Here is a 25,948-nt window from a genome sequence, read left to right on the forward strand (position 1 = left end):
GTGATATCACACCATTGAGAAGGCCCGAATTAGACTCTATTTGACTAAATTTGTAGAATCAGCTGGTTTAGTTGTGCAGATATTTTAAAGAGTTTCTAGGTGATATTTACATACTCCATTACAAACTTAAGATTGAGCCTATTGCTCATCTTGTTGATACGCCTTCCAGCCAGATAAGGCTGTTGGGTTGATTTTTTTTTTTTAACTACACAAAATGACTGATGCTTTTGACACTGAATAGCTAGACAAAGGCAAGACTTTTCCCAGACCAGCAATAGTATTTCAGCATGGGGTGAAGATATGCACAAATATGAAGGCTTGTAGCTCATAGCTCCGTTCTTTTCAGAAATATTTAAACTATGCATAAAGTTATCTTTATTGTTAGTGAGTTTATACATCTAAATAAGTCAGAGCCATGCTTTCTGGATGATCTTGGCAAATCATCCCTGTTTGGGGTATTTGTAAATAATGTCCTATGTAAGTTGGGAGAAGACTGTACTACCATTGCACTTAAAAAGCAACTGTAATGTGGTTCAGGTGCCAAATGAACTGGCAGTTATTATCTTTGGATGACTTGAGGTAGCTCTTCTGGAAATTCTGTTTAAACAGCGAGTGTTAGTGATGATGAGCTTCAGTGGGGCTACCTTTTCTCCTCAATGTTATTAATGAGTTGAGAATAGTTATTGAAGATTTAGGGGAGAAAATCTGACTTTTTTAAAAATTAAAATGTATTGGGGTGACATTGGTTAGTAAAATCACATAGGTTTCAGGTGCACAATTCTATAACACATCATCTGTATATCACATTGTGTGCTCACCACCCTGTCTTGTCTTTCACCATATAGCTGACCCTCTTCTACCACTGCCTCTCCCCTGACCCTCTGGTTGACTTGGTTTTAAAGACCCCTTCTTTTATCGTGATTTCAATAGTTCTCTAGTCATCTTTTTACTCTTACTTGGAACACATGCGATTTTAGGAAAACCTGCCCTACCTAGGCAGCTTACCCAAAGAATCCCACCTCTGCTTGGAAAGCAGTCCGTATAGTTCTGTTTGTATTCACTTCGATCGTAAATGTTGGAGAGCTTCTGGCTTTTCACAGTGAAATTCCATGACGACGTGATTCATCATGAGTCGTCTACGGATATGGAAAGACCAGCACTGACATCATAGATTTGATTACTACCTGAGTGCTTTCCCCTGTATGTCTGTTATTTAATGCTCTCAGCCAGACTCTAAGATTGACAGGACAGATGTCAGTGTCCCCGTGTTACCGATGAGGAACTGTGACGAAGAGAAAGTCAGTGGCTTATCTGGCAGACTACCCTCAAATGTAGATCTTCTGACTCCGAAGTCAGTGCCGATTTTTCTGCCCCCTGATGTCCTCCACTTTCAGCCTTCTCGGCAGTCATTGTGGAGTGAGGAGGCCCCAAAAGGCATGGCCTGGACCAGTGGAAGAAGGTAGATTTGACTCTGGAAAGGTGGAACTTTCCAGCGATGAGGACGTTCCAACAATGGCATAGACTACTTAGTGCAGTAGTACGTGTCCTGTCCCTTGAAATGGTCATCTGGATGTTGCAGTTGGATGAAGCCAGGTGTCATTTAGCTGGATGATCTTTCAAGTCTTTGACAATCCTGAGACTTTGTTAAAAAACAAACAAACAAACCAACAAACCCAGCTTCTGTCTGGTTTCTCTCCCGTGGTGTAGCCACATATATCAAATGCTTAATTTCACAATTTCCTTTCCCAACTTTGCATCAAAAGCACACGTCACGTTTTGTGAGGTTGCGTATGCCCAGGGCGGACCCCAGATCTCCTGTATCAGGATCCCTGTGTGGAAATGGAGTGGGAGGTGTGAATATTTTTCAAAAAGTTCCACAAGTGCTTCTAAAGCAGAGGGTTGGGAACCCCTCTTCCTGCGTAGCCCACTCATAACAAGGTATAAGCAGGACTCATTTTGGACTTAGTGGTATAATTTAGCAGCATCGAGGAGTCATAATTTCTCAGTGTGCAACACCCTTTTAAGTTTTAATCAAGCCATTTAATAAAGCTGTGTTTTCTCTCTTGGCTACAAGAGTACCGTGATTCCCTACTTGGCAGGCTGGTTTTGCTAATATCTCATAATGCCTGCCTGTCTCATGGTAGGGTGGGAGCTGGTGCTGGCCTAGGAAACAGGCATTGTTCTGCCCAATCACATACACTTTCATGTTCTGGAAAAAACAGCTAAAAGGACGTGAAGGGCCAGCCTCTATAATCAGCAAGTGGGATACAGAAATTAGTGAACTGCTCACTCCAAGACTAGTTACCTACTAGTTAGCTTTGTAGCAGTAAGAAACCTCTAGTAGCATGAAGAATTCATGGTTGTAGTTTTGTTGTTTTTCTGGAGGAATTTTCTTGATCAAGTACTCAACTGTGTTTATAGCACTCCTGTGAGAGAATAATCTCTGAAGGCTGTATCTGTATTAAATATACACCAGAGGATTATAAATGTCCCACAATATCTCCCCATGGTGGACCAAAAAATACCACAATTGCTCTAACAATATTTGTTCTACTTTTCCATCATTAGGACTCTTTGTAAAGCTTACGTTTCTCTTTGGACACTTTAAGTGACTGATGAGACAAAAGGAAAAAAAGCCAAGATAAAATGACAGTATAGACAGTCTTCAAATCCTATAATGAACTCCACAGGGCATCCAATTTTGATGTATTAGGATTCTTTTTTATAATGAGTGCATTGTTGGAAATCACATTTTCTATCTGCAGGAGCTGGAGATGAAACTGAGCTGACATCTTACCTCTTTGTAGTTAATTAGCAAGAGGAAAGTAGTGTTTTGAATCTTGTATGGGAAAAGGGAGATATTAGTCATCTACTGCTCCCTTTTTCCCTTCAAACACCTGGATCTTTTTGTGTTCTCTTTGATTTGGATTAACAGTTTAGATGGGTCTTGTTGGCTGGGAAAGATGAGGAGAGTTGAAGAATGGCTATTACTTAATATAAATACTATAAACTATAGCTCATTTCCACCTGCCATCTTGCCTGTAGGATACGTAAACTAGATGGGGTCTTTTTCTTTGAAAGAGTAGTTCCTTAGCTGGACCCAGACTACAGGCAATATCCATGCTGCAGGAGTCTTTTGTTGTCACCGTATTAACATTAACATTTGTCACCATTGAATCCCTAGCACTCTGCACAGTACCTGGAACTTAGTAAGCATTGAGTAAATATTTATTAATCAATGAATAAAGAAAAGGTAATGTTGACCCATGCAGTAAAGTGTTACAGTTACATTAATTGTGTCTAACACTTTCTTCTGAGTAGTAGCTGTGGCTGTTGTAAGACATGTGAGGTTTACATAGAATTTAGCAGTTAGGGCCAGAGAGGCATGTGTGTGTGACTCCATTTAGGGGATTGGTTCTCAGGTAGGCGAACAGTGCTGGGCTCATCATGGATGCTCATCTGGGTGAGGACTAAGTAAGTGGCAGAAAAATTCAGCACAAAGATGCCTCTGACCTATTAATGTAGGTATTTTTTAATGTCAGATCACGTAGCCAGTCCCTATTGGGTAGGCGATGTCCCTGCTCTCTCGTCTCTTCTCACCAGCACAAGGTATTAGGTTGGTGCAAAAGTAACTGCGGTGTTTGCAGTTATTTTTAACTTTTTAAACCACAATTAGTTTTGCACCAACCTAATAGCAAAAACTAATCATGCAAACATCGAAGAGTTGAAGAGAACATTCCTTTCATGAGATGGAAAGCTGCGACATCAAACTTTAAGAATGGGCTGATTTATCTTGGGGTTCTTTTTAAAAACACCTGGTTCTGTGGATGATTTGGCTTCTACAAAGCTCTAGGTGACTCCAGAATGTCTGATTTTTCTGTCCCCCGGAACACTGCCTATGTCTCTTCTGGAATGTTTTGTCTGATTGGAATGCGTGCCCATAATCTACCCGTGTGCATTTGTTCATCCTCCTTTGTTGTCACTGGGTGAGGAGACCCAGGAAAATGCCCAGGGAGGACGTTCATCATTTTCATTTTTCCTTTCAAGATATATTTGAGCAACAATGTGAAAGCACCACAATGCTGCTGTGAATTGTTAACAAGCACGTTTGCACATCACATCTATTATGCTATTTGCACGAAGTTCTGTGAAGCAACAACTCGAAGTATTTTTAAGATACAGCCTTTTAACTCTGGAAGTACGAGAAAGTATTTGCAGATTGGTCTCGGGAATCAAATTAGCGTAGCACATGGGTGAATTCCTGCAGGAGTGAGCGTTTCTGTGAGTGGTTCCTAGCCCCTTAATCCTTTTGATCATTTGCACTGTGTATTTTTATACTGGCTCTTATACTTTGGAGAAATAAAATAAAGAAACTTAAAGGTGAGTTTGACAAGGGCTTTTCCACACTGTTTATCAATACAGGTGGATCTTGAATTTTAATGGTAATAGTTTCTTTGAAATAACCATACTTTTTAAAACCTCTCCACAAATAATGTCAGTGCTTAGATTATGTCTGAAAGTGTTTGCTGGTGAGTGGAAATTTTTCCTGACCTCTTATTGATGCCACAAAAGAAGAACCTACCTAATCCTGGAAAACAGTCATGATAGCCTGGATGTCAATTACACCACAGCTGTGATTTCTCATCTGGGCCACTGCCTATGTGACGTTTGCTGTCACTTGGTGGCTTCAGGTATCTATGTTTAAGAGCCTGGCTCAGGGTCATAGAATGAACCCAAGCTTCACCTCTGATTAAAACCTGGTTGGCTCTTCACTGCATCCTGCCACTTAGTGTCTGTAAGACACTGTGTGAGAAAACTTGTGCAGAGGCCTTAGTCTTCTCATCTGTAAAATGGGGACCACATGTAAAATTGTTGTGAGCAGTATTTGTACACCCATGTTCATAGTAGCCGAAGGTAGAAGCAACGCAAGGGTCCATTGCCAGATGAATGGATAAATCAAATGTGATGTATACATACAATGGAATATTATTTAGCCTTAAAAAAGGAACAAAATTCTGACAGATGCTTCAACATGGATGAACCTTGAAGACACTATGCTAAGTGAAATAAGCCATTTACTAAGAAAATACTGCACGGTTCCACTTATAAACAGTACATAGAGTAGTCAAATTCAAGAGGCAGAAGTAGAGTGGTACTCACCTGAGGCTGGGGGGAGGAGGGAAATGGGGAGATAGTGTTTAATGGATAAAGTTTGAATTCTGAAAGATGAAAAAAGTTCTGGAAATGAATGGTGGTGATGTTAGCACAGCAGTGTGAATGCTTAATGCCACTGGGCTGTACACTTAAAGGTGGTTAAAACAGTAAATTTTGTTATATGTATTTCCCACAACAGAAAAAAACAAAATTGGGGAAAATTTTGTTGTGAGCATTAAAAAACATCAAGTAAAGTGCCTGCCATTTTGTCAGCATTCAGTAAATAATAACAGTTTTTATTAGAGTTAGGACGTTATATTTTAATAGTTATATGATATTTCATCATGTGACTATACCAAAATTTCTTTTTTCGTTTGTTTGATTTTGGGTTTTCTTGTAGTACTCTACCATTGTAATAACGATGCAGTGAATTTTTGTTGTGTACGTGTATATCTTTTCCATTATTCGAAGTTATATCTTTGAGATAGATTTCTGGGATCACTTGGGGTGAATTAATCTTAATCTTTGTGGCTTTTGCTGCGTAAGCCAATGGAGTTTCCAAAGGGTATAGTCATTTACACTGTCACCTCATCAGCACTAGCTACACTTTTATGTAGTTCTGCAAAATGTAATAAGTAAGAGATGGCATGTTAATGTTTCAATACGTATGTATTTCTTTTATCACTAAAAATATTGAGCATTTTTTGTTTTCATTTACATTTTTGTCTTCCTATGTGTATTGCCTGTTTACATTGTTCCCCTTTATTTCTAGTGTGGTTTCTATGCCTTCCTTACCAAATATTTTGTCATGTTTGTAACATATTGTTGCCATTTTTAATATTCAGAGAGTTTTAAGTCTTATGTAGTTAAATCATTCCTTTAAACATTTTAAAGTACAAAACAGTAATATTTTAAAGTACATCAAAAATGGTTTTATAATAACATGATTATTATACCTGGTATGTCTTCTTCCTATTAATTTCCCCATCATGTCTGTTAGTATGATATCTGCTTAGATGTTTAACTCATATAACTGTTGTATTTGAATTAAAATTTTGTAGACTGACCAATTAATAATATTAATACGATAGTAATTACCCAATATAAAAAGGACATCACAAAAATTAGAGCACATAAGAAATTAAAATTATTAGTAAACATGACCTTTTTTACTCACTAATAATTAAATTCATTGAAAATAAAATTATAGAATACTATATTCCAGCTATTAATTGGTAATGATTAAAAACATATGACAATTGTGTAATATGATGAGGGCCAGACTGAGGGTGGCCCTCAATTATACTGCCCATGGGGGGGAGAAAATCAGGTCAACTTTACTGAGTAGCAATTCAGCACTAGGTATCAAGAAACTTAAAAATATTTATAAACATTGATTTAGAAATGCCACTTATATAACTATAGCTTGAGGCAGCTTCAGAAATGTGAAAACAATATTTACATTCATAGATAAAAATAGGATTCATTTTAAATGCCCAATGACAGGGAACCATTGAATAAGTAATAGTACAACCATCTTTGCAATGGTATATGGTCATTATAAATGGTATTTAAAAAAAAAAAAATCAGTGATATGAGGAAATACAGTATGCTGGTAAGTGGAATAAGCATGATGTATTGATTACAATAAAACAAGTCGTATGTGGTGATATGTGTTGATGTGTGTATGTGTGTGTGTGTGTGTGTGTGTGTATCTTGAACCTATCCAGAAAGAGATGGGTAAAAAAATCATTGATAGTACTTATGTGGTAGGAGTATAGGTGATTTTTATTTTCTTTGTTATACGTCTGCAGATTTTTAAAGCTTCATATTGTTCGCAAATTGTTATTTCTAATATCAGAAATAACTTTAAATATTAACAAAAGATTAAAGGTATTGACTAGATTTCTTTCCTGTTCTGGGTTCATGTTCTTATTGCTGTGATGTATTAGACAGAATACTGGATAAGAAGTCTGGAGGTAGTTTTTCAGGTTATGGTCCAGAAATTCACTAGCTATGCGACCTTGGGCAAATTTAAATATGTATCTCAATTTTTCTATTTGAAAAAATAGGGATTTCTACCATCCCTGCCTAACCATTGGGTAGTTGTGAGAATTGAGGTGAGATTACCAACATATGGGAAAACACTTTTGCAACTTAAGGTGCAAACTCAAAGCATTCCCAAAACCACTGTGAGGTTTGATAATTTGCTAGGACTCACAGAACTCGGCGAGAGCTGTGATCCTCATAGTTTATTACAGGGAAAGGATAAGGATCAAAATCAGTCCAAGGAAGAGACACATAGAGCAGAATCTGAAATGGTTCTAAGGCAAAGCTTCTGAGTTATCTCTCATGCAGTCAGGATGAGTTACTCTCTTGACATCCATATGTGACAATATGCAGAGTATTGCCAACCATGAGGTTTCCCCAAACCTTGGTATCTAGAGTTTTCATTGGGGCTTCATTACATAGGCATGATTGATGGGGTGGAACTTAGTCTCTAGGACAACTGTGTTACCAAAGCCTCCACTCTTAGTCACATGGTTGGTCTTTCTGGCATAGCCGGCCCTGACCTATCTCTGTTGGGTATGGCCAGCCCTACTCTAAGACTGTTGGTGTGGCCATCCCCAGCCTAAATAAGGACACTCCAAATCAGGTATGATACAGATTTCCTTTCAGAAACCAAAACAAAGGCCACATATCTCTTTGGGCAAGGCTAAATTCTTTACTACACATATGTGGCCAAAAAGAGATGGAAAACAGATTTAAATATGGAAACGACATTAGTGTGGAGGTGTCTGTTATTTACTTACTGTGCTCCAGCACTGTAAAGGAAGGAAGGCCATGAATCCCACAGGTACGCATAGTACTGCAGATATGCACTTTGCTGATCCACAGAACCTTGAGCGACACCGTTAAGAATGGGTACGGGTGCTAGAGAGAGACATTTGCTACAGTAGTTGTTTACCAGAGAGACAAATTAGGCCGGGAAAGCACTTATCGCCCCCCTGGGTGTCTGAACCTGACCCTTGCCTCGGTGTTAACAGTGCAGCAAATTGTCCCTCCGTTAATGAATTTATCTAATGTGAACAAGTTATAAGCCTGCTTTTTACAGATTTCTCTATCTGGCACCATCTCACTCTGTACTGCAGCCGAGCTTACTACATGTAGCATGGGCTGATGATAAAAATAAATTGTTTCACTCCCCGTTGCAGAGTTTCAAATCTTGAGCACTGTATTAGAGTGGATCCATAATGATTCATACAATGAGGTTGGAAAAACGAAAACCTGAGTTTGTTTTCTCATGAAATTGAAAAAAAAAAATTAGAGCACGATGGAGGCGTTATCATCCTCAGGAAGCTTGATAGAGGACAACTGATTTTATAGAAAAAGAACCAGTGACAGAGACTTAGAATGAAACCATTAGCTAAAGGACAGTTATGTTCTCACCCTTTAGCAGGAAGAATTTTAGCCTTGGTCTAGTGTTTTGTTTTGTTGTGTGTGTGTTTCTTTAAAAACACACACAAATAACTTGTAATAAATTGATATTGTCAATAAATTTTGGTTATAAATTTTGGTTCTGTTTTTTTCAAGGAAAAACGGGCCATGCAGAGGTAGTTCGAGTGGTGTACGAGCCAGAACGCATCAGCTTTGAAGAACTGCTCAAGGTCTTCTGGGAGAATCATGACCCGACCCAAGGTAGATGAGGGAGCCAGTATTTAATTATCTTACTAATTACAGCTGGGATAATTAGTGTTTGAGCTGCATGGAAGAGATGAACCTTGAAATCACACAGGAGCTCAAGAATATGATTGCAGACATTTATTGACGGAGAAGAGGAGGGGCTGGGGAGAAAAAGGGTGAGAGAAGAAAGGCACAGCCACCATCGGCACCCCTCCCCCCTTTACAGCTGTCTGGGGTGGGAAAATTCCCACAGAGAAAGACGCCACACAATAGAGATTCGTTCACCTTTGATTATTGCATTATTCCTCCTTAATGCAGTCTTTTGTCTACAAAATTAAAGTGTCTTTCTAGCAGCTCCAAAGTTTTCCTGATTTATGGTTCTTTTATTTCCCTGAATTTAGCCTTTCTCATCTTTTGACATTATCAGGTTTTCTTTTTTTTTTTTAAATGTCTGTAGGTGATTAAAAAAAGAAAAAAAGAACATAAAGGTAAAATGCAGTATTCAGTGGGTCCAAAAAGCTTGCTTTATCTTTTTGTTGTTGTTGTTAACCCTTTATTACAAGTCATGCTCTTCTAGAAGTATATGTGGACTTAGGTGAATTTGCTTGGTTATTTAAATATTTCATTTCTCTTCTTTGGAATTTGTTATATGGAGATATTACTATATTTGGGCTATAAACAATAGTGGCCAGAAATTTTATTTACATGCACACACCAGCAAAAATCCGATGTTGGCAGATACCATTGTAATATTCAATAATGGAGCAATTTCCGGATTGCCTTACCTGCTTTGCCAATGTGAGGATCTGCTATTATGACGCTTATGAATGGAAAAGTCCTCTTTAACAGATGCGATGTTCACAAACCCTGTTCATTTGGCAATCAGTCTATTTAACAAAAATAGTTTCCTTTTGGTGTCAGGTTTTTGCGTAGCAGGTATGCTACATTGGCCGTCTCCTGATGAAGGGATGTGTTGTTCCAAATGTGCATTGTGTTTTGTGGTGGAACCTTAGTTTGATCCCAGCAGCACAGGTTGATGGGCCCTAAGTTCTGGTTCTGAGAACCCCCCAATCCAGGGTGATATGCCAGAGAGCAAAGGTCAGAGCCAAGGCAAGAGTCACAAAATGATAAATGAGCCAAGATAAGGCAGGCCCAGCATCCAGGTAAATCCACCAGGGTGGGTGAAGGTCAAGGAGTCCAGGAGCAGGCTTCCCATGATAGTGAAGTCAGATTTGACATGTGGGGATGAGTCCCTGGTGGGAGGGCAGTGAAATATAGGACAGGGACGGTAGAGGACTGGTAGGGCAAGAATACTGGTAGGTTGGTGCAAAAGTCATTGTGGTTTTTGCAGTTATTTTTAACCTTTTAAACCGCAATTACATTTCCACTGACCTAATATAATCAGGAAGTTCAGGTGTTGCCAGAGTTTGCACTACTGTTCTGTCTCATCATATGAGAACAGCAGGCCTAAAGGCTTAGCTAAGCTTGTCTCAGCGGGAAGCTCTAACTGGTGAGCATCATAAATAAAGGTAGTGAGGGCCAGGAACTCATGCTGGGAATCCGTGGATGCAGATGGAGCAGCCATTCAGCCATTTGCCTGTCAAAGGCGAGGGTCGGGGCAGGATACGGAGAGCTCCAAAATTCCCAGTGGAAACTCATATCAGGAACCCAGGCAAGCCTGCAGTCATGTAGGATACAGGCTCCCACAGGCCCACAAAGTTGGCTATCTGGCCTTTGCCAGGCAGCCATCATGCCCTGTTCTGATAGAATCACCTTATGCTTAATTAACCATGGTAATATTTGGAAAAGGGTGAAGTCTGTCATCCACTTTTCTCTCCTTCCTTCTCTTAGCATCTTACCCATTTGATCACATCTTTGCCAGCACACCTCAGTTAATTAGGTCACTAGTACTGGCCCCTGAATCTCGGGGAATTCTACCTTTAAAAGAACCTTAAAAGAATTTCTCGGTTTCCCCATCCCACATATCAAGTTTGCCTTGTTCCTTTTTGACATTCTTGGTTTACTATCTGTATTCATTTGCTAGGGCTACGATAACAAAATACCAAAGACTGATGGTTTAAACAACAGAAACTTATTTTCTCGTAGTTCTGGAGGGTGGAAGTCTGAGATGAAGGTGGTGACCAGGCTGGTGTTGACCTTGGCTTGTAGAAGGCTGTCTTTTCCCTGTGTCTTCCCATAATCTCCTTCTGCGTGTGTCTGTGTCCAAATCTCCTTTTCTTATGAGAGCACCAGTCAGATGAAATTAGTGCCCACCCAAATGACATCATTTCATTTTCATCGTTAAAGACTCTCTCTCCAAATAAAGTTACATTCTGAGGTACTGGTGGTTAGGGCTTCAACATATGAATTGGGAGCAGTAGGGGGACACAAGTTAGCCCATAACACTGTCCAATAATATAATAGGTTGGTATACTATTCTTCCAGAAGTATTTTTATTCTAACGGGGTTCAGAGACTCCTAGACTGGAAAAGGCTGTAGAGGTCATCTGTTTAAGCTTCAGCTTCAAGTCTATAAATCAAACCATGAAACTGCTAATGATGGGATCTGTGGACAGTGGGATTTGATTGTCGAGCAACATGTTTTTTACACTGACATTTTGCCAAATTGCACATGTAAGAGGAGAGTTTTTCTTCCCTTTCACATGTATGTTTTCCTGCTTAGAACAGTGTTTGATGCATTATATACAGTCACACGTATTAAAGCACAAGCTATCTGATCTTTCCACATTATTATTAGAATTAATTTTTGGATAGTTCAGTGTAATGGGCATGGTGACAATATTTTTCTGCCTTGTAGGGTTTCCCATGAGCCTTCTGGAAATAGAGCCAAAGGAGTGATCACATGACCCAGACCTGCCCAATCACAGTATCTTTTCCTGTTGTCGACAATGTTTGATCCAAAAAATAGGCATGTGGCCCATGCAGGACCAATTAGAGTCCTTCCCTGGAACTGTTGTATGAGAGAAAAAAGTGTTTTCACTTTGCTGACGATGCCAAGGTGACTGTGCTCTGCGTGTGGGAAGAGCCTGTTCATAGGAGACACAAGGGAAGAAGATGAGTAGAGACACTGAGAGATGAGAAAGGGGAAGAGAGAACCTACAGGAGACTCTGAGGTTCTTGTTCCTATAGTTCTTCCTTCGTTTGTGAGAGCTCTCCTTGTAGCTTTCCAACCAACGAGAGCTACTAGGTGTCCACCTCTTTTTTTTTAAACTTTAGCTCGTTTGTCGAATTTCTGTTATTTGTAACAACAACAACAATCCTGGCTAATCTATTGATTCAACTTGAACAGTCATTGTGCTCATTATATTCAGAGCTGTTAGTTAACCGTGTTCACTTGGTTCTACAAACCAGAGGTCTAAAGCCACTTGGTTAATAGTGTTATCACTGACGCAGACAGGGAATGGAGGACCCTAAATACAGTTTCTTCAAGACTTCTTGGTGGTTTGCTTAGAGGGTTGCTTGATAATTAAGAATTAAGAATTATGGTTTTAAGATTTGGGATATATGGCCTGAGAATACATCAGATCACCTCTCAACATTCCTAAACTACTGTAAAAAAACAATCATTTATTAATGGCAGGTATCTTGTTTCTACTGTTTGCCAGGTGTTCTACTAAGTTGTGCTGAATCACTAAGTAGTCTCGAATAAGTAGCACTGTCCAACCTCTTGGTTAACTCACGGGGAAAGTACATTCCTAGAGGAAGAAAATAGTTCAATCCCAAAAGTACCGAGACTAAATGAGCATGTAGATAAATGTGTATGAGACCACAGGCCAAAATATTAACCTGAAATCATTACAACAAGTATATGTTCATACTGGAACATTAAAATAATAAAAAAAAATTAAGTTCAGAAAAACTCTGGTATCAATGGATTTATATTCCCAGGGAATCCTGAAGGTCTAAAACATGTAGTCACCTGTAATTTTTCAGAGGTAATAATTTGAAGGCCACTCCCTGAAGGAGGGGCATGCAGCAGGAGATAGCTAGGCTGAGGTGAGTTTGGCCATCTGACAACAGCTTCTTAATTCTCTACTTGGAGTCACATAGTAACTCTTGTCCCATTCCCCAGTGAAAAGTGGCCCAGAAAAGTGCCTAATAGAGCAGATGATGGAAGTAGAGGCACGTAGGACTGATTGCTCTTACTTAGAAAATGGGTGTTTCAGAAGACAGCAGCATGTTGATTTTGGTGGAGCCTCTGATCTGTGAAGCAATAGCTCATTCTAGGTCTTTTTCAGGAACAAGAGTAAGTGATTTCTAAAACTGCTTGAGGAATGCTCTTGCCTGTACCGGAACTGCTGCAAAAAGACAAAAATTGAGTAAAAGTTGAGAAGGCATTGATCTTTGAGGTGAAGATGCCCAGGAAACACATGATTCTTAGCACAAGAATGGCTCAAGAGAAATGTATTTTAATTAAAATATATTTAATTAGTACTAAAGTTGAAAGACTTTAGTACCTTGTTTATAAAGTCATTAAGGATTTGAAGGGGCCACTTAAGTGTTTTAGTTGTGATTTACTTCATTTTGTGGGAGAAGCAGTATCCTAAAATGATTTTGCAAATGTGGGGATTCTAGCTAATGTCAAGGGTGCACTATAGTAGAAGCAGCAAGAATTGAAGCTATAAAGTCCCCTTTCAGTTAAATCAGATCTTCATAGCATAGGCCAGACAGATAAAAATCCTGTGTGTTCTTCACTGTTTCAAGGTACTGAGGGCAGCTCTTGGTACCTAATGGAAAGGAGGAAGTCCCCATGGTCCACCATTTTGAAGGGTAAGAGACCTATTAGACAGTGTGAAGCTTTTAAAGACATAGGTGGGACCAGACACCTGTTATTCCACAGCCAATACGCAGTGAGTTCTGAGAGAGTGCCGCTCAATGGATTAGTGTCAGGTGAAGTAAAAGACCTAATAGCATCATTATACATTTGGCCGGTAAATGGGATAGTCAATTTTCTCTTAATTTACCAATTACCACAAAACCTGTACTTTTGCCGAAGCATTCAGATACCACTGTTTAAGCTATTATGCCCCATCCTGGCTTTCCGTCTTACTCGTGGGACAAATAAAGTTCCGCCAGGCTGCCAAGGGTAGACTGGAGCCCATTCCTGATCATGGAGTTCCCAAACTACCCCAGTCTTCTCCAGCCACCATGGCGGAGCCTGCGATTTAGATTTGGGTTCAGGCCCCAGTGGGACCTCTTCCCAACCATGTCGTAACCTTGGCTAAGACAGTTACTCGTTCTGAAGCTCTGTTTTCTTATCTAAGAAAATGGGATAATAATGTCTGTACAGTTTACTTCATGGGCTATCATAAGAATTAAGTGAAATAATGTGAAAATAGCCCGAAAATGGTTAAGTACCTTGCAAATGACAGGCATTGTTATATTCTTCTCAATGCAACAATACAATTTCCCCAGATTTATTTATTTATTTTGTATCCACACTGCCCTTGATTTCTGTGGGAACATATTTACCTTTCATCTACTAACGTGTGGGTTTTCTTCCCATAGAGTTTCTTTTGTACTTCCTCTTAATTGGAATGATTTCTGCATTGTTTATATTGTCATCCTGCAACTGTTACTGGTGGTGGTGGTGGTGAGGCTGGTGGATAGAAGGCTCCTTAACTTTGCTGCTGACACCACAATCATCAGAAGAACCAGATCAAATCTTAGCCTTTTCATGCTTGATCTGTATCTTTCTACCCAGCATGCTCTCTGCATGAATTACAGTTTCTCCTCTTCCCGCGTGAAGATACAGGGCACAGACCATGTAACTTGGGCCAAGCTATAAGTACACAATGTAAAGACTTCAGCTCTGTCTCACCTGATCCCCTAAATCTGACTTCTCAATTCCAACTTGTTTCACTCTCCTCTATCCTGGGGGAAAGGACAGCAACATTTATTAAGCACCTCTTATGGGCCAGTCTTAATGATAGATGCTTTTATAGCTATCCTTTTAATCCTCATCATAACCTTGTGAAGTAGGGTTCATTGTCTTCAATTACCAGAAGAGAAGAAACAAGGTTCTAAAAGACCAAAAGAGGTTCCAAGAAGGTTCCAAACAACTTGCTTGATATTGATGGCAATATTTGGACCCAGCCCTATCTAAAGCTCAAGTTTATATTCTTTCTCCTGCACCAAGCTTCCTCACTAGGAGGACCTCTTCTAAGGATAAATGTTTTCATGAATCCCCCATGCAATCTAGTTGGGCCCTTACTATGTTTTTTAAACAAATATGTTAACATGCTACTATGAATTTAATCACACTTTAAATTTTATGCCTGTTTTATTAACCAACACAATGTCACATACCTCTGGGAGATGGAAATGCTTACATGCATAATGCGTTCTACAGCTTCTAGGCCATGCTAGCTGCACAGTTGGATTTGTGAACCTCTTGTAGTAGCTCCAGGCCTTCCCAGGGGACTGAGGCCACAGGTGGGGGACTGCTCTAATGTATTCCTGAGGGAGCCGTAGCTTTCCACCTGAGACTGCTAGTTGACCCCGTATCAATTTCCCCACTTCTGTAGTATTAGAATTTTAGCTGGATATGCAACCACCGGTAAAGGCTAAATTTCCCAGACTCCTTATGGCTAAGTATGGTCATGTGTCAAAATTCTGAGTCTCAGGGTATGAGCACAAGCGATGGTGTGCAACTTCTGGGTTGTGTATACTTAAAGATGGGGTGTTCTCTCCCTCTTCCTCTGTTCCCACAAGCTGCATGTGGATATAGTGGTGAGCTATATGTATCACAGGGGTCAGGGCCTCACCCTTGTAATTGAGGAGCTAAAAGATAGAAGGTTCCAGACTCAGCATCCCAGGCTGGGTTCTTTATGCAAGAAATGTCTTCTTTAAGTTACTGTTATTTTGGTTCATTTTAGGCCTTATTTTTTTCTTTTCTACTGCAGCTGAACCTATATCCTTACTGAAATGCGTTCAACTGTAATATTCTTGTAAGCTGGTGATGAGCTCCTGACACTTCTCTGAAGATCTTAATTAAAATGTCCCCCTAATTAAAATGTCTTTAATGAAACCTGGTAAAGAGTGTGGACCCTGGGATTAGGGGAGATCTGGCTTTAATCAGGTCTGCCACATACTTTCTGTGTGGCCATGTCTAGTTTCTGTCTATCTCCACCTGACCACCTCAGTCCTAGCTGCCCTTATCCCTCATCTGGCAGCTACAGCAGCTTTCTACCTCACCTGTCTTGCCCTTTCCCAACCAATTCTCCATGATGACCTGTAAAAACAAAGCAAAGTATGTCCCTCTCCAGTTTAAAGCACCTCTCTGGTTGTCCATTTATCTTTGAGATAATGTACAGACTCTTTCCAAGGACCAGGGTGGCCAGGGATTAGCTGAGTGGGGATTACTTCTTCCCCCTTAGCTCCTGACTTTTTTCCCCCTCTCCAACCCTGCTCACTGCATTTCTGTCACTGTGGCCTTCGTTCACTCCATTCCTAGCCATCACAAGCCTCTGCTGGCCTACAGCTCTTGGAGTGACTGGCTCCTCCCTTTCCTTTGGCTTCCAGTGTGGTTTGTGTCTGCAGAGAGGTTTTCCCATACCCACCCTAACTAAAGTAGTACTTCCCAGTAGTACAACCCAGTATCACTCCTGGGTTTCTCTATCACTGCCCTCTTTTTCCTTCCTACCACTTATCACAAGGTGAAATGATTTGTCTGTTTACTTGTTTATTCACTGTCTCTACTTCTAGAAAGTAAGCTTCATATTAAATATTTTCTCATTGAACAAATGAATGAATGAACCCCACTTTCCCCATCTGTAAAATGGGTCCTGTCCCATAAGTGTGTGTTAGGATGTATGAGAGGATATAGTTTGCTGGGCAGAGCCCAGTGCTGGGTGGAGAGTAAGCATGCCATATATGACAGCCACTGCACTCACTGCCTGTGTAAGAGCCATGTCACCAGCTCCTGTTTGATTGCCTTGCTTGAACCCCAGTATTTCTCCACTTCTTCTCTATCATTTTTCCCCAGCAAGTGTTCTGAATACTGCTGATCATTTCCTATACTTGGTTCATACCCTTTATTTTCAGTCAACACCCCTTTCCCTTCCACACCCTCTGCCCTCCCACAGTGATCTCCCAGTTGTCCTCAGAAAGCTTCATCTGGCTTGCCCCATTGGGCCACACTGCCTATGGTGTTAGGTGTCATGGGGCCCCAGGAGCCCAGACCTGGCCTGCTGCCTTAGCCTTCAGAGCCATGAGTAGGGGATGAATGCAGCTCCACAACCATTGTTGGACCTAGAGACCCCCAGGGGCTCTTCTCCATTCAGTGCCCTTTGATCCCACATCTCCCACTCATCATGAAGCATTGCACATTATTCCCAGGTGCCACCCCTCCTCCCAGAGAATCGGGGGTGGATTGGTCCATTCCATCTTGAGCAGGTTTGTTCCATAACCTCTTTTCAGGTGCACGGTGAAGGAGCAAGTCCCACCCTGCTGTCTACTGGGATATATTAAATGGAGAGGGAAAAATCCTATTTTCCTTCTGTTTCTCATCAAGCTGGCAATTACATGTGGTGGTCATATATTTGAACTTGCCGAATTAATAGCTGAACTTTCTTGCACTGACCCTTTTAAGTTAGTGTTTTAAATAAGTCACCAGTTTTGAAGGACTATCTTTTTTTATTTTAGACCATGTACAAGGAATCATCTGCAAATAATTAGACAGTGGAAATTATATTGTATTGCTAATGAGCAGATGTGCATACTTAGAGTAGAGCAACAGCTGCACACATATAAAATGCAAAAACGACCCAAACCCAGCATTATGAATTCTGAAAGGGACTCCATTCTTTTAAGAATTTCAGAAAAGAAAAAAAATGAAACAAAGAATTTAACTGATATTTTTCTTTATTAATTGTTCTTTCAGTTGCACTTTTTCTTGTATAACATTATCATACGTATACGTGGTATCTTTGCTATTTGCAAATGTGCTATTTGCACTTTCAAATCTCTGTCTCATATAATACTATAGAGCTTATATTTAACATTTTTCCTTTGCCTTTCTAGTTCTATATGGGTTTAAGGATATGGTGTCTCCAAACGGAATGAAAGACCTCTACTGGGTGTTTTCTCTGGGCTGGGCACGGTGCTAGGTGCTTACATGCATGTAACCTGTGAGTTGGGGTCTTAGACCCATTTTACAGATGAACAAACAGGCCCAGAGAGGTAAAGTGATTTGCCATGAGCCAATTAGTACATTATAGGATAGAGCTGGGATTTGGACCTACGGGCACAATTTCAAACCTTGTGTCCTTTCCATCTATGGTACATTGTCCCAAATTATTACACAATGCTGTCAGTCAACAGAAAACTCAACCGCCCATGAATGGAAACAGTAGCACATTGTCCAATGAAGAGTTTCTTCCTCATGAGCTCCTTGTAATATCCATTACAATTTTATAACCCTGCTAAGGATTTTCAAGATGAAGAAGTTCAAATAGGCTTTTGAAAACTTTGATCCAGGAAGAATTCCACATATTTTAGGTGGAAATGGTTAGGTTGTTTAAAATATGAATACATTGCTAAAATGATATAAAATCAATAAAAGGAAACGAAGTCAGAAGAATCACATTACTTCATATGAAAGAGTACCTAAGTAGATAAGAGCAAAATCATAGCTGATAACATTGGCAAGAACTAGAATTTCCAGGTGCTGGTCATGGCAGGCTAGGTTATTCAGATCAACTTTCTCATCAAAAGCAACCCAAAGTGTTTGATAAAACATAAAAATATATTAAAAGTGTCACATCAAAGAGCTGACAAAATGATTAGGAATTACCAGATAAAATTTGCCAGACAGGTAAGCAGAGGACTATTGTAGGGAATTTGCCAATCCCAGAAAAGTTTTGTTTTGGGGGCCTTATTATATATAGATATATAGAGGATATGGAGGGCGTGATCTACACAATTAAAGCACTTGACCTAATGGACATATTTTAAACATGGTACCTTATACCTTCTTAATCACACATGGAGTAGATACTAGGTCATAATGTCCCAATATGTTGCAAAGGGACTAAAATCATAGGAATTATGTTTCTCTTACCAGAATATAATTATGCTAATATTGCATATAGTGTCTTTGCTATTTGCAAATGTGCTATTTGCACTTTCAAATCCCTTTCTTATAATACTACAGAGCTTATAGTTAACATTTCTCCTTTAAGGAAAGTGCTATAAGGGTTTAAGGGTTTGGCACCACACACATCTCCAATTATGTATAATAATGCAATTATGCTAGCAAAAAAGATACATAGAAAGTCCTCCTATATTAGACAATAAGAAATTTTCTAAATTTCTTATGGATCAAAGATAAGTCAATATGGAAATTAGAAAATATTTTGAACTGATTAGTAAGGAAAATGTTACACATTAAAACTTATAGGGCATAGCTATCTAAAGCAGTTCTTAGAGGGAAATATAGAGCCTTAAATTTATATATTAGAAGAGGAGAAAGACTGAGCCAGGCATCTATCTCAAGAACTTAGAAAATCAACAACAAAATAAAGCAAACAATGAAGAAGAAAAAAAGAATAAAGAGCAAAAATAAATGACATGGAAAGTAAATGTATAGTAGAGAATATCTATGAAGCCAAAAGTTGATACTTCAAAATAGCTAATAAAATTAATAAAACTTTTGTGAGTTAATGAAGGAAAAAATGAGAAGGCACAAACATGCAATATCAGGAATAAAAAAAATGGGATATCACTACAGATAAACAACTTTATGTCAAAACGTTTGAAAAGTTAGATTAACACAAATTCCTTAAAAATATAACTTTAACAAAACTGAATAGGCCTATATCATTAGACATTAAATTAATATTGAACAATCCTCTTATAAAAAAACTCCACTAAATTCAGACCTGGCACAGATCTGTGAGTTCTACCAACATTTAAGGAGGAAATAATCTCAGTCTTCCACAAACTCTTCCAGAGGTTAAAGAAAGATACAATTCATCTTGTGATTCTCAAATAATCTTACATAATATTAAAACCTGATGATGTTAGGAAAATTGTGTTCAACCTTACTCATGAACGTATATGCAAAAATCTTAAAGTATTAGCAAGCTGGATTTAGTAATATATAGGAAGTATAATACATCATGACCAACTTAGGTTCCTCCAAGGCAAGCAAGCTTGGTTTAGCATTTTAATATCAAACAATGTAATTCACCACATTAGCAGATTAAAAGAAAAAAATCATACGATTATCAAATAGATACAAGAAAGGTATTTAATGCAATCCAGTATAATCCACTATATAGATGGATATCTAGATATATATGAATCACTTTCTTAATCTAATGAAGCATGTGAGCCAAAGCCTACAGAAAACATCATACTTAACACTGAAACATTGATGCCATTACAACTTCTAATTAGCATTGTACTTGGGGTCCTGACTCATGCAGTAAGTCAAAGAAAGAAACAAAATGTATTAATGATTAAAAAATATGGCAGATACCTGCTTGTCTCACTGGAGCAACACTTTTCACCCTCCCTTGTGGTGGCCACGTGACAGAAGGCTAATGGAATGTGGGCAGAAATGACATATGCTACTTCCAGGCCCGGCTCATAAACACCTCCTGCATGGTCTTTGAACTCCTCTCTTCTCCTGTCTGCCAGCTGAATGTGGGCACCAAGGGAAACTTTAGTCACATCTTGAAGATCGTTAACTTCTATGAGTCTAGGCCTCTGCAGAGCTCATAAAACAGAACTATTCTGAGTTCCTTTTTATTAATGAGACTTTGCATGATCAAGAAATAAACTTCTAGTAAGTTAAGGCGCTGGAATTTCAGGATTGATTTGTTTATTTACCAGGAATTGGTACCTTGAAGTAGAATGCTATCAACACTCAAAACAAGTGTCATTGGCTTAGTGGTCGGGCAGATGGAAGGCCCACTACTGGGTCTTGCTTATGGTTTGTGAAGATATCAGTTCTCTCCAAATTGTTTATAAAGTCAGTACAAACCCAAGTGAATGAATGAACAGTTTGCGTGAATCTCAACAGTTTTTGTTGTTATTTTCGTGCGTCTTCAAAACGGATTCTGATATTTACATGGAAATGCATATGTTCAAGAAAAGCAAAGACACTGTTGGATGAGAACAAGAGAATGGGACGATTTACTCCTCTAGATCTCAGTGTTTGTTATAAAGCAACAGTTATTATTCAAACAGTGTGAATTTGATGTAAGGACAGAGGTCTAAACCAATGCAAGAGAACTGGGGATTCCAGAAACAGATCCACACACTTGTAGATGTGACAGGCAACACACTTGGCGTTTCAGTGATCTGGGTTTTTAATTTAATAAATAACCCAGTTATTTGTTACATCTGGATATCTATCTATACAGATAAGGTAAGGTGGTTTGGGTTTTCATATGGAGAAACATTCCATTGTATTTCTACCTTGCACCATACACAAAAGCTAATTCTAAGTAGATTAAGGACCTAAATGTGCAAGCAAAACTGTGAAACTTCAATTATATAATAACATGATGACCTTGGGTTTGAAAACCATTTCTTAAGCAAGACACAAAATGCATTAACCACAAGGGGAAAATACTCGATAAATTACATAAGTAAAATATAAGAACAGAGAGGCTATATTTGACAAGGGATTAGTATCCAGGATACCTAAAAATAGATTTAAAAATATCTCCAGTCGATTTTTTTTTTTTTTTGTAAAGACAGACCACTCAACAGAAAAATGGGGAAAAGACAAAAGACTTGAGTAGTGGTGAGCAAACATATGAAATGATAGTTAATGCTATTATTAATCAGACACACGTAAATTAAGTTCACATGAGATTCTATTAGACACCTAGTATACCGACAAAAAAAAGTAAAAAGTCTGACATTAACAGAGTAATGAATTGACAAACATTTAGAGCTCCAGGAACTCTCATGCATTGATGCAGGTTTGTAAATTGATATAATGACTTTGGAAAATGGTTCAGCATCTAGTTAAGTCGAAGATTTGCAAGCTCTGTAAGCCAACAATTCTATTTCTAGGTATGCATGTATTCAGGAGAAGCTCACACATGTATATAACAGAATACATGTCAAAATGTTCTGAACAGTGCCAAGCTGGTAATATTTATTAGCGGTAGAATGGATAAATCACTGGTGATCTATTCATACAATGTGGTCTAATAAATAAATATAAATATTTATATTTAAATAAAATATAATATATATAGATATATATAAACTTTATGCGTAAATATGATTTTATATATAATAAATATAACTTGAAGTATATAAATTTCAAAAACAGACAAAACTAAACTGTATTTTTTTCTAGGTGTGCCTATGTACCAAGGAAATTCTTGTCACAAAAATCAGGCATTGGCAGGGGGGTACTGTCATCTGTAGGGACACAATGGAGGATTTCAGGGGTGCTGGTGCTGGCACAGCACCATGTTTGGACATAAGTGGCGGTTATATGAGGGTTCCCTTTATGATAAATAATTCAATAATATGTGTACCATGTTTCCCTGAAAATAAGACCTAGCTGGACCATCAGATCTAATGCATCTTTTGGAGCAAAAATTAATATAAGACCCAGTATTATAGTATAGTATAGTATAGTATAGTATACCTGATCTTATATTATATTATGTTATATAAGACCCAGTCTTATATTATAGTAAAATAAGACTGGGACTTATATTAATTTTTGCTCCAAAAGATGCATTAGTGCTAATGGTCCGGCTAGGTCTTATTTTCAGGGAAACATGGTAGAATATTTGAAATTATGAGTCATTCATTGGTTGTTTTATTTCATTGAGATAAATTTTGAAGAAGCAAGTGGGAGTGTTCAAAATCTAATAAATAAAGTTATAGCAGCTAAGCCTTTCCTTATGCTGATCTCACAAAGAGAATCAAGTAATGTAATGTAGACATACCGTCTTGAGTGTGACCAACGCAGCACATAGGCCAGTGGTCTTTATCTGAGAATCATATCCCTTGAGAATCACATGTGGATGTAAGCCATAGCTGACCACAGAAGTTTGATCCCTTAATTTATCTCAATTTAATAAACTTGTCTAATAATACATTAATAAACATATCTAGTAGGACTTTATGCAGACCCCTAAACAATGAAACTGATAGAATGTAGGAAATGAAAAAGCACTAGAGATGGGCTTGAGTGAGAGCAAAACTAGTTGAATAAATAGCTTGATGTCTTAAGTTAGTTTCCTTGGACACAGAGCCTGAGACAGGGATTCAGTGTATGTGACTTATTGAAGAAAAAGAAAGGAACCTGTAAGGGAGTGAGGGAAGTAAGGGGAAGAAGCTGAGCAAGGTTGTGGCCTTGGGTGGTTCTGCCCTGGCTTGCTCCACACTGCTGACAGGGAAGGTCTGGCCATGTGGCCATGTGACTTGTCCTGGCCAGTGAGATATGAGTGAATGTGTGGCCTGGAAGTTCTGGCAAACCTCTTTCAAGATAGAGGACATGCCCTATTTTTCCTTCTTCTAGTCTGCAACTTGGACATAATGGCGGAGCACCAGAAGACATCTTAAGTCCTTGAGAATGAGAGCCATAAGCTAAGAATAGTTGAGTAGAAAGAAGAAATCTGAGCCCCAGGTGATCCCAGAGCCAACCTCCCATCCCTAGAACACCTATCTCAATAGCTTTCACTTAAAGTGAGAAAGAAATATAATTCTATCTCATTTAAGTCACTTTTAGTTTTGTTCTCTGTTAAACTGATTGAAATTCCTAATTGATACTGTAAAATAGGACTGTACCAATATCTGAGAGATGAGACTTTCTGAGAGAGATGGTAAGATGCTGTAGTTACCAGAAAGCATATGATGACAACTTTAATTCTTCTTCTTGTTTTCCTGCCCAAACTGCTAAATAAGAAGGAAAACAATACTGTTTTCTTGCTTTCTCCATACCATTGAAAACCGTATCTCTTTCAAACTGCATACATATTGATTTCAACTTGTGCTTATTCACTTAAAGTCTGTAATATCTTCTTCCCTTCTTTTTAGACTTTCAATATGTAACTTAACATTCTATTTTACCAAAAAAGAAAAAAAAAATCTCCATTCTCTTGAAAGTGGAGATAAAAAAAAATGAAACCACAAAGACCTCTGTTACTCTTTAATACCTATTGGTTTCCACCTAACCTAGAACTTTCACTTAATACGTGTTGTTTCATTTAGCTGCCTGAATATGCTTTATATGCAATAATAGGCTTTATATGCAATGATATCAAAAGATAGCATTCATTAATATATACCAGTGGGTCTCAACTGGGGACAACTTTGTCACAAGTGGAGGCGGGAAATATGTTTACTGACCTCCTAGGTAAGATGCCTAGCAACGTGTAAGGTGCATATCATCATCTACATTTTCTCAACTGAGGAAACAAGCTCAGATAGGTCTAGTAATGGCTGAGGTTACACAGTTAATAAACAGCAGAGCTGGAATTAGAATCCAGAACTGTCTCATGATGAAGCACTTTCCTATTTCTCTGCTTCATGCAGCAGTCTACTGGGAAGGATCCATTTCTTCCTAGCAACAGTGTGTAGAGGAGAAGAATATGGACTCATTCTGGTGGTCATCACCCTGTCTACGCACCAACATGGGTAGTCCTCTAATGGGGTTGCACCTTTGAAGTTTCCTACCACAGAGTTAGTAATTTCAGGCTCTTAGGAATATGTCTTTCCTTACCCTTTTGGTCACTATCAGCTGGTGGCTCCTGAAATTTCTTAAAGTCTTCACCTCACAACAACTCACAGTGTGAATTTCCCTTTAAAATTCCCATGTTTAAGCGTATGTCTTATCACTCCAGTCAGAATATTTAAAGCAAGGCTAGGGCTGGTACCCAAAGATGAGCTAAAGTTTAGAAGGCCCGTTGAGCAGATGATAATTCATTCATCTTTTTGCTTCATTATAGATTAAGCATTTCTCCATTTCTCTGGCTTTGCAGAGAGAGAAAGAAATTTTAGAGCAGTCTCAGGAAGGTTTGTCCCTTTCAAATCTTATTTGGAGAAGGTGGATGGAGAAATCTCAAACAGTCGGTAGGTGCCAAGAGGTCAGTTCTTTTCAAGAATACCCCAAATCCCAGTCCTCATTAATCAGTTTAGAGAGTGTTATGGAAGAATTTTAAGCACAGGATATTGTTTCTGTGCCAGTTATTCTCTTTTCACCAACTACAGAAAGCCCATTACTTGCTTTCCTGGGACATGATGACAGCCCAATAATGTCCGTAATTTATCCTCTTAGATTTTTCCAAAGCCAAATGGGCACAATGAACTTTGTAACACTTGTTGAATCTGTGTGAAAGAGTTTTGGATTTTTGACGGTTGTGCTCACCCAGGGTTCCACAGAATTCTGTCGCTCCCTTGAAATCAATCTTTCCATACATCTCTGGTCCCTGGTGTGTCCTGTCAAGATACCTATGTGGCCTCATAATCAAGTGTCCAGCTTCATTTCCCTCCAGGCCCTCTGGCAGAATCCCATCTTGTCTCTTCGCATTCTCTCCAGCCTGTACCAAGCTTGTTCTTATTTCTGGGCCTGTGACTCTGAGACGCCTCTCCCCACCAGATAGGCCACCTACAGGTGTCTTTGTTCCCTTGTCTTTGATTGTTTTGCTCTAACTTCTTATGTATCAGGTTTGAAAGGAGAAAGAGCTTTGGTGTCAGGTAAATCTAGGTTTAAATCATAGGAAGGCTGTTCACCTGCTATGTGACATCAGGCAGGTCACTTAAAGTCTCTGATCCATAGCTTCCTTTGTGTCAAAGAGGGTGAAGAATACCTACTATTTTGTGATTTGATGGATTAGCAGGACCACTTCTTGTATTTCCAGCAGTTCCTAGATGTTAGTTTTCTCATCTGCGCTTCAAGCTTGCTGGAAAGGATAAACTCCAGGGTTTTGACAAAGATGCTAACAAAGCTGCTGCTGCTTTTGCCAACGGTACAGGTTTCTGTCATGTCCCTGAGGCACCATGCTGTTCCATAATCCTTACCTTTGGCATCCTGGAGATGTCTTTCACCTCTCATGCCCATCCACTGCTCTTTCAGACAAGAGTTACTTCCTCTAGACAATTTT

General features: G+C 39.0%; 1 protein-coding gene across 5 annotated transcripts in view; it reads left to right on the forward strand.

Moving 5' to 3' along the window:
- Positions 1-25,948, forward strand: part of MSRA (methionine sulfoxide reductase A) — a 354,068-nt gene that overhangs the window by 218,066 nt on the left and 110,054 nt on the right. For all 5 annotated transcript variants that reach the window (XM_081076540.1, XM_081076544.1, XM_081076541.1 and 2 more), the window contains exon 4: positions 8,749-8,853. In XM_081076540.1, the coding sequence (XP_080932666.1) occupies positions 8,749-8,853 (105 nt within the window). The remainder of the gene's footprint in view (positions 1-8,748; positions 8,854-25,948) is intronic.

Source organism: Rhinolophus hipposideros (genome assembly GCF_964194185.1).
Source record: "Rhinolophus hipposideros genome assembly, chromosome: 16".
NCBI lineage: Eukaryota > Metazoa > Chordata > Mammalia > Chiroptera > Rhinolophidae > Rhinolophus > Rhinolophus hipposideros.